Below are 10,479 nucleotides of genomic sequence, written 5' to 3'. Positions count from 1 at the left end.
AGATGGTCCTTTCGAAAAATGGGATGATCAAAGCCTGGTTGACGCTCGGAAAGTCATGGCTATTATTGTTTTCAGTAATTGATGTACAATTATATTAGGCTTTATTTATAATACGATTATTGTTGTTGCAATAATATAATAGCCTAATAGTAAACCACTAAATAGTTTACTGTTCTGCATACACAGTTATCCAGATGTTATAGCGTGTGCAGCAAAATGCTTGTCTTACTAGCTCCTAACAGTGCAGAAAAATGTCAAACAACCACACAAATAATCAGAAACTAGAAACAAGAAATCAAGATCGAATCAGTGCAGTAATTGCCCCATAGGTTGGACAGTCACGGAGAGAGAAAGAGAGAAAGAGAGAGGTGTGTGTGTGTGTGTGTGAGGGTGGGGGGGGTGGGGGGGGCAGTTATTATCTCATGCTGACTGGAAAGGGTGATGAGGATTCATGTGCCCTGTGACTTTCAGGCTGGAACTGAGATCATCAGGGAAGATGACATAAACATGAAGCAGTGACTCTATTATCCTGTGATATCCTCATCATCGGGAGTTTGGTAGGAAACACATTGGGAACTAAAAGATATGGGCTTATGTTAAAAATGAATAAGGAAAACCAAACACAGGAGGAAACATCAGTCCTGCTTGTGTAAGGTAATACCGGTTGCATATCTATGAGAGATACAGTATTTCAAACATATTCTAAATTCTATTGATGCTGTTCAGTGTCTCAACGTGCAACAAATATGAGACAAGCCTATACTGAATAGTTTCTAAAAGTTTCTAAACTATATTATATCTGCAGGTAAAATAGGTGTCAGGAAAAACCTATTGCGATGATAACACACACACACACACACACACACACACACACACACACACACACACACACACACACACACACACACACACACACACAAACACACGAACACTAAGCCAAATGGAAGCAGTCTGGTTGAAATAACTTGGTCCAAGTGTTCCCTGCACATTTCCAGGGTCACTAATCATTATCATGTCCTCATAAATATTTGGAACAGTTTTGTCTATTATTGAACTTGACCGATGTAACCAAAAGCATTAATCGAATTAAAGTGTATTGTCTCTTTAAGAGCTGTCACTCGAGCCTTTGCTGCTTGTCATTTTCTGCAACAAGATGGCGGTCGTTCCAGAGAACAGGGTCCTCTCCTTCAGTGTTTTTAAATGGAGCTCTTATTCCTCTACATATTTACCAGAGTGAGTAATGCACACATACGTTGACCACATGTATGTATTTGTTTTCGTGGCTGCAGGTCTCATTAACTGCCACAGTGCATCGAATCGTCTCTCCATGGCCTAGCTTGACTGCGAGCTAACTACTCCACCGTTAGGCAACGGGGATAACGTTAGCTAGTTAGATTTACTTGAGGAAACAAAATGCACGCATAGCCAGCTAAATTGATTATTTTTGTGTACTGTGTGACGTTTTGTCGTGCAATGTAAAGCCAATATTGTTAACTATCTAACAGCTATACTAACGAGTTGGCAAAAAAAAGCTAGCTAGTTAAGTTAGCGAGCTCGCAAACTAGACGAGCATGCCACCACCACTAAGTTAGTAGCCAAAACCACTCATTACTTTTTATATTAGCTAGTTAGCTAAATAGTTAACTAATCATACTAGATAGCTACTTTTTTCACCTACACTTTTTGTAGGCATGTTTAGTCTGGCTGTTCTGTACCCGTTCGTGCAAAGCCAAAGGGAGAACTAGCTAACGTTAGTATGTCTCTATGGCATTGCTTGGGTAACCTTACACCATAGGAAATGTCTGTGCAGTCAGCTATTTATGGAACTTATTATCCCGCTCTTTTAACGCGTGCAATTGCAATTTTCAGCACGAATTAGCTTGGAACAGGCTGAACATGTGTCTTGGGCTGCGTTTACACAGGCAGCCCAATTATAAAAAATTAAATAAAAATCCACTAATGGGTATTTTGTCCTTAACCATAAATATTTTTCAAAGCTGATCTGATTGGTCAAAAGACCCATTAGTGGAAAAAAATACCAGATTTGGTCTGCCTTTGTAATTGCAGCCTTGAAGACAGTAGTACCACTGCCTCTGTCACAATACCATTCCATGTTTGATGATGATGAGGGATGTGAGAGGTCATCATCAGTAGGCCTAATTTGCTCTGGCCAATGCCGGAACAAATTAGGAATGCCATTCAGGTCACAGTCCATTTAGTTTTCAGATGTAAGAAACACAAGCTAATAGTGTAATTACAAAATTATAGTAGATTTATATTAAGAAGCAAAGTGACAACTGCATCATTGTCATCAACATTGTTGCATATGCTACATGGACCATTCAGACTGAACGCAAGTGTCTCGTGGTCAAGGGACAGCAAATGTTGGTCTGTGTGGAAAGTGTATGGAGAGTGACAGTGGTGAAAGATGACTCAAGTAGCGAAGTAAACTATAAAAATGAATGTTACACACTGCGTATCACATTTAACAAACAAAAACATTCAAATGCCGTTATAGAAGGTGAAGTAAAAACCCAAACTGGTCCATGCATCAATACCGGTATACCGTCCAGCCCTAGCAATGGATAATGCAGATTGCATTCATCATTTCGCATGTTAGATAATTTTTAATTATAAAGCTTACCAGTACTAGTTTTGCAAAACAGTGGTTTGAGGCAGTCATGTGTGTTTTGTTTTTAAAGAAGCACAACAGTAAAATAGGAGCTTTGCATGGTGAGTCACTCCTGCAGCTCAACTTAAGTGTGGTGATCAAGTTACACTTGTATGAAATTCACTACTAATGTTTTCCAGCTATATACCTTATAGCTATTAACCTGTTCTGCTAGCGGAACCCCTCGCCAACAGCCAATGAAATTGCAGGGTGCCAAATACAAATCAACAGAAATCAAATTTCTCAAACATACAAGTATTAGGCACCATTTTATAGCTAAAATTCTCGTTAATCCAGCCACAGTGTCTGATTTCAAAAATGCTTTTACAGTGAAAGCTCCATAAACGATTATGTTAGGTCACCACCAACTCACAGAAAAACCCAGCCATTTTTCCAGCCAAAGAGAGGAGTCACAAAAAGCACAAATAGAGATATAATTAATCACTAACCTTTTGATGATCTTCATCAGATGACACTCATAGGACTTCATGTTACACAATACATGTATGTTTTGTTCGGTAAAGTTCATATTTATATCCAAAAATCTTATTTTACATTGGCGTGTTACATGTTCCAAAACATGCAGTGATATTGCAGAGAGCCACATGAATTCACAGAAATACTCATTATAAATGTTGATGAAAATAAAAAAAATTAGACATGGAAATATAGATACACTTCTCCTTAATGCAACTGCTGTGTCAGATTTTTTTTAAACGTTACAGAAAAAGCATAATCTGAGAACGGCGCTCAGGGCTAAACCAGCCAGAGAAATATCCGCCATGTTGGGTAGTCAACATTATTCATAAATAGCATTAGAAATATTCACTTACCTTTGATCTCCATTCAGACGAAACGTTCAAAAAGTTATATTACAGGTCGAAGAAACTTGTCAAACTAAGTATACAATCAATCTTTAGGATGTTTTTATCATAAAAGTTCAATAATGTTCCAACCGGAAAATTCCATTGTCTGTTGAAAAACAATGGAACGACAGCTACCTCTCAAGTGAAAGCTCGTGACTGAGAACGAGGCTGTAGGCAGACCACTGACTCAAAGAGCTCCCATCCGGTCCCTCATCACATGAGAAGCCTGAAACAAAGTTCGAAAGACAGTTGACATCTAGTGGAAGCCTTAGGAAGTGCAACATAACCAATATCCCACTGTGTATTCAATCGGGGTGAGTTCAAAAACTACAAACCTCAGATTTCCCACTTCCTGTTTGGATTTTTTCTCAGGTTTTTTGCCTGCCATATGAGTTCTGTTATACTCACAGACATCGTTCAAACAGTTTTAGAAACTTCAGAGTGTTTTATATCCAATACTAATAATAATATGCATATATTAGCATCTGGGGCTGAGTAGGAGGCATTTCACTCTGGGCACGCTATTCATCCAAAAGTGAAAATGCTGCCCCCTATCCCAAAGAAGTTTTAAGTGAACTAATTTTAGATATACCAAATAAATTCTCTTCAGCTGGGTTTTGCTACATAACTTGTGAATGTTGCTAAATAGCTCATGTTAACTAAGCTTGCAAGATCAAGCTTCTTGGTAGCAGCAGCAGAGAATCCCCTGCTGCCTAATATTTGTTTTGTGCATGCTGCAAACTGCGTTTTAAGATACTTTCATAACTTTGAGCTGAGTTGTCTGTCCAAGTAGTAAATATTTGCATGCAGTTGTTAGCATTTACCTAGCATCTGCTATGAGAATTTCTTTGTACTTACCAGATTGCTAACAAGTACTTTCTTTGGGGCTTTTTTTTTACATTTGAAAAAATTAAATCCTAACTTGTGTGCACTACCGTAATACAGTCTATCCCAGAATGGCACAGGCATGGTATGGAAATCTGGATACCGCTGAACCCTGATCATTGGTCTCTGATCTGTACTACATAGAAATGCATAGTTCTACACAAAGGTAGAAATATGCAATATCATCCTTTGCATATATAGGTATTATTTGACACACTGGCTATTATTCTAATGAGCTCCGCTCCCAAGCATGACCAAATTTGGTTGGTACGGACTGAACTAAATCTGATCTAATCATGGACGTCTATGTTTCACAAGTTTACACATCAAATTACAGTACAGTAGTGTCATATAGTACAGTACATTATACCTTACTCTAGTGTGCTCTACGTTACTCAACCTTTTGTTGTCCAGACTGTTTTCACCCTCTTGATTTGACAACCAGATGACAGAAAAAGAAAACAAATGAGCTGAACATAAGGGAGGACAGTAGGTGACCCAACTGTAGTTTGTGACTACTCTGACTTAGTAACAGTATTACAAGTTTTAATCCGTTAATAATTCATAAACTGAAATGTATATCAGGAAAAACACCAACTAACCTAATTGGTAGGTCTACCTTTACTTGTTACTTCTGTGAACCACAGACCACATGTTTTATACATGAGCCTATCGGTGCAGTATTTTACTTTGGGGGGGGTAAGTCAATCAAATTAAATACAATTTATTTTAAAAAGCCTTTCTAATCAGCAGATGTCACAAAGTGTTTTTATAGAAACCCAGCCTAAAACCCCAACTGGCCAGCTATGATGGCTATGATTTTCCAAGCCAAGATGGCTTGGAAAACTCCCTAGAAGGCAGGAACCTAGGAAGAAACCTAGGGAGGATCCGGGCTCTGAGGGGCAGTCAGTCCTCACCTGGCTGTGCCAGTTGGAGATTATAAGAGTACGTGGCCATTCAGGCCAGCTCAAGATGCAAGTGCCTTGGTTAAGGCCACAATGGCAAGAGATGCTATATCAGTGGCGGTTTTAGCATGTAAATCTTGGTGGGGGGAAAAAAAATAACGAGGGATACATGCCAGCAAAGACGCAACACTAAACAATACATAAATTTTAACGGTGACAGTGTCCACAAACTGTTAGGACCTACATAAAGCAGTTGCAACAGCAGTCCCAACACCTTACCACTGCTACATCTGGCTATCAGTGGAGGCTTGTCTGGCAGCGAAAACAGTTCATTCAGCCTCATTTACTGCCCTTTTAAAAAAAACAGCTCATATGGCAAACTTGCTTAAACAAATGTGTTATCTACTGACAACCGACATGTCCCCTTATGCCATAGTTTGCATAAGGGGGGGGGTTGTGAATCATGACGGCGTCAGTGATCTTCAAGTCGTCGCTCTAGAAAGAGGCCCGAGTTCCGAATTTCACAATTCCGAGTTGGATGAAAGATCAAAACGTTTCTTCCCAGTCGTCGCTCGTTTTTCCAGAGTTTCCAGTTGTCTTGAACTCACTGTAGTCAGATTTTGCAGTTCTGGGTTAACAGTTGTTTTGGGCGCAGCATAAATCATGTTTCATTAACAGCATGGCCAATGTTGAATGTTTATCATTTTAAACTAGGTAAAGAGACTCTTAATCTTGGACTTGGGACCCACTGCCACTCCACTGAATAGCAGGATAATGATTGCTTTGCAAGGCTTGCAGTTAGTAGAGGTCGACCGATTAATCGGAATGGCCGGTTTTCATAACAATCTGAAATCTGTATTTTTGGACACCAATTTGGCCGATAAAAAATGTTGTTTTTTTTGTGTGTTTTTTTAACACCTTTATTTAACTAGGCAAGTCAGTTACGAACACATTCTTATTTTCAATGACAGCCTAGGAACGGTGGGTTAACTGCTTCGTTCAGGGGCAGAACGACAGATTTTCACCGTGTCCGCTCAGGGGATCTCACCTTGCAACCTTACAGTTAACTAGTCCAACGCTATAACCACCTGCCTCGTTGCACTCCACAAGGAGACTGCCTGTCACGCGAATGCAGTAGGCCAAGTTGCTAGCTAGCATTAAACTTATCTTATAAAAAACAATCAATCAATCATAATCACTAGTTAACTACATATGGTTGATGATATTACTAGTTTATCTAGCGTGTCCTGCGTTGCATATAATCTGACTGAGCATACAAGTATCTGACTGAGCGGTGGTAGGCAGCAGCAGGCTCGTAAGCATTCATTCAAACAGCACTTTCGTGTGTTTTGCCAGCAGCTCTTCGTTGTGCGTCAAGCATTGCACTGTTTATGACTTCAAGCCTATCAACTCCCGAGATGAGGCTGGTGTAACCGAAGTGAAATGGTTAGCGGGGTGCGTGCTAATAGTGTTTCAAACGTCACTCGTTCTGAGCCTTGGAGTAGTTGTTCCCCTTGCTCTGCATGGGTAACGCTGCTTCGAGGGTGGCTGTTGTGTTCCTGGTTCGAGCCCAGGGAGGAGCGAGGAGAGGGACGGAAGCTATACTGTTACACTGGCAATACTAAAGTGCATATAAGAACATCCAATAGTCAAAGGTTAATGAAATACAAATGGTATAGACGGAAATAGTCCTATAATTCCTATAATAACCTCAACCTAAAACTTCTTACCTGGGAATATTGAAGACTCATGTTAAAAGGAACCACCATATGTTCTCATGTTCTGAGCAAGGAACTGAAACGTTAGCTTTCTTACAATGGCATATATTGCACTTTTACTTTCTTCTCCAACACTTTGTTTTTGCATTATTTAAACCAAATTGAACATGTTTCATTATTTATTTGAGGCTAAATTGATTTTAGTGATGTATTATATTAAGTTAAAATAAGTGTTCATTCATTATTGTTGTAATTGTCATTATTACAAATAACATTTTAAAAAACGCCCCAATTAATCGGTATCGACTTTTTGGTCCTCCAATAATCGGTATCGGCGTTGAAAAATCATAATCGGTCGACCTCTAGCAGTTAGCCACTGATTCCTTCTAAACCATTCATTGTTGAATTTGCGATTTCCAACTTGTTGTGTAATGTTTGTCCAATAGCCGAGGAGCACCGATACGTTTTACCTATAATTTCTCTTCATTATTTCTCTTCATATGACAAGGATTAAAAAGGATTTGCCAGTAGATTGACAACTTGATTCATGATGATGATTGCCAGCTAAGATTTTGAAAGTATTATGTTGACATAATCAGTCCAGTCAAAGCTACTGTAGATAAGATGTGGTTTGATGTTATTTTATCTGTGGCCAATGACCTTGAGCCTTCTTGGATGGGCACTTCAAATGTAACTCCATGGCAGCACCCAGGTGGGCTTGAATTTTCTAGCTCTACTCTTAGACTTGGCGGTGACGTAGTGTCCCCATGAGTGACAGAACACTGAGCCAATCACGGTGCAACACTCCATATTTTCTGCTGGCTTGCCCCACCACCACAGAAAGCACTGAACTAGGATGAACACCTGCATTTTGGAGCTGCCTTAAGTATGCGGTTTTATTATTATTATTATTTTTTTCTACATTGTTTGCAAACTGATATGTGACACAATAACATGCAAAAAATGTGGGGCTCAAAGCAGGCTCTGCACCACGTGCCCCGAATGACAGGTTGCCAGTTTACTGTATTATACATGGGATCAGAGAGCAGCATCCTTCCATTGTCAATACCAGTGATAATGAATGGGGGGGGATTTGGGGTCTTGAGCTTTCAGACAAGTTAAAAAAAAAAAAAAAATACAAAAAAAAATGTTACTGTCAAGCCCAGGAGAGAAATTAGAAGCTATCTTAAAGATATGTGGGTTTTTGGTAACAGAATTACAAGGCAATGTTTCTTAAGCTTAATTTCTCCTAAACTAAATGTGTGTTGATATAAGTTCTTAACTTCAATAATATTATTGTATTTTGATGTATTTCTAATACCTTTTTAAAGACATGTTCCGGTACTTTGGCAACTACTTAAACCTCCCACTTTGGGCTAGATGTGTCAATGGTTAGTTCATACATGCAGAATCACTGTCTCACTTCAATTAACCACGAAATTCCTAGTTCGAAAGGAACTGTTTTTCTGGAAGCTGTGCTGCGCTATTTTCCCCCAAGTGGATCTGCCCCCTAGCAATTTGTGTTCAACCAATGAGCTTCAGCCCCTCGCCATATGCGACAGCTAGCAAGATACACAAGATACCCGCACGGCAGAGCGAGTGAGAGAGCAGTGACACGTTGCACATACATGTGACGTAGTATGCAATATTCAGGGACCACTTTTGCCTATACGAAAGTACCAGAGAATTCATCTAAGACCCATTTTCCTTCTGTTTGACCAGAAATCAAAGCCAGTATTTATGCCTAATTTTTAAGATGGAAAATGGTTGAAAATGTATCTATGCCTTCATTTCCCCAAAATATACACACTTAGCTTTTTTTGACTCCCAATTTGATATGCTGCTATGAACTCCCTGCACATGTGGTGCTCATGGGTCCTTTTTACATGGATATTACCATACCCCTTTGCTCACAACAAATGGTTGCATGTTGGCTGAAACATGTCCTTTCTCCCATCTTTCCCTTTCTGTGTGTAGAAACATCTTGGTGGACAAACCCAATGACCAGTCCTCCAGGTGGTCGTCTGAGAGCAACTACCCTCCACAGGTAACGTCTGCTGTGCCCCGCCCACATAGACACCTGTCTCATACTCAAGCCTACCTGTCACTCACACACCTTCCATGCCTTGTGCATTACCTGTCTTGGGATGGGGCTCTTCAGTAGAGGGTCTGTGCCCAGTTGCATACAACATCCGTGTTCTCAATTCACTGGTGGCTGCAAAATAGTAGCGCCTAATAGACGGATTGGTTGTCTAGCAACAAAAGCATTCAACTATGGGGCAAAACAGACTGTGTTGGCTTAGATTGACGACATGTAAACTATATTTAGTCTCCAGCATTTATTGAAAACATAAATACGTTTGCACAATGTGCACATGTTGCCTCTCCAATACATTGTTACACTTGTTGGATAGCTAGCTCGTGAATTTGAGCCTTTTTAGCATTGACATGAAATCAGGCAAAACACCTCAAAACAAGACATGGTATAGTCCAAGAAAAAAGATTAAACTAGTTGAAACGAGTCACTTACGATTCCCCACATAGCAGTTTGTCATTGTTGTTAGCTATCTGGCCATCCAGTTATAAAATCCACGGACTTCTGCCCCATTTGAAGTGTTAGCTGACAACGCACGCATCTTCAGTATGCATCTTGCATTTGCACTTTTGGGAATAGGATGTTGCCCAGCATAGCGTGTTTGACTGTGTTGTGGTTACGGGCAGAGGAAATTGAAAGTTTGTTTTTGCAGGAAGAAGAAACTAAGCATGTCCGTCTTAACCACCTAAGCTAGACATTCAAGTGTGGCAGAGGCAAAACTCCACTGCATCTGTTTAAGTCAAATACATTTCACACAATAAAGATGTTGAACTCTCATCAACCCCTTTTATCCTTTCAAAGAGAGCGAGAGGTTGTGGAGAGGCAAAGCCATTAAAATAATTATACTGAACAAATGATAAAGCTATACCCCATCGCAAAGCTTATTTTCTTTATTCAATAAATGAAGACGGAGTCTTTTCATTTAAATATTTTATAATGGTTTCTGTGGCAACAAGAAACGACAAATCATTGAGATACGGGTCTTTTCATTATCAAGTGTGCCATGTTTTTAGGTGACGGGACAGGACTGTTTTGGAAAAGAAAGATCGATATACCCAAGCCTAGGAGTTATCCCTCTGTGTTAAATGTACCCTAGGCGATAACCTAATGAGATGCAATATATCTGCCTTATTATTGATGAAAACGGTTGAAGATGGAACCGTATCAGAGGACCCATTTGTAAGCCCAGCAGATGCACTCTGGTAGTGGATGGTTATTGCTCACTCACACAGCCATTTAAACCTACAGGATTTGTAGAAACATGGGTCTCCAGGGATTGTGGGTTGCCTGGTTTCCGGGAAAGCAGATTTAATCGATGCTCCATCTGTGCTGCTCTATC

General features: G+C 39.8%; 1 protein-coding gene across 3 annotated transcripts in view; it reads left to right on the top strand.

The window, feature by feature from the left end:
• The first annotated feature begins 1,130 nt into the window (after positions 1–1,130).
• Positions 1,131–10,479, top strand: part of LOC112215015 (muskelin) — a 36,912-nt gene continuing 27,563 nt past the window's right edge. For all 3 annotated transcript variants that reach the window (XM_042311139.1, XM_042311138.1, XM_042311137.1), the window contains exons 1-2: positions 1,131–1,233; positions 9,023–9,092. In XM_042311139.1, the coding sequence (XP_042167073.1) occupies positions 1,154–1,233; positions 9,023–9,092 (150 nt within the window). In that variant the 5' untranslated portion in view covers positions 1,131–1,153. The remainder of the gene's footprint in view (positions 1,234–9,022; positions 9,093–10,479) is intronic.

Source organism: Oncorhynchus tshawytscha, linkage group LG33, assembly GCF_018296145.1.
Source record: "Oncorhynchus tshawytscha isolate Ot180627B linkage group LG33, Otsh_v2.0, whole genome shotgun sequence".
NCBI lineage: Eukaryota > Metazoa > Chordata > Actinopteri > Salmoniformes > Salmonidae > Oncorhynchus > Oncorhynchus tshawytscha.
The sequence above is the reverse complement of the archived record's forward strand: the minus strand, read 5'-3'. Positions and strand labels throughout refer to the sequence as shown.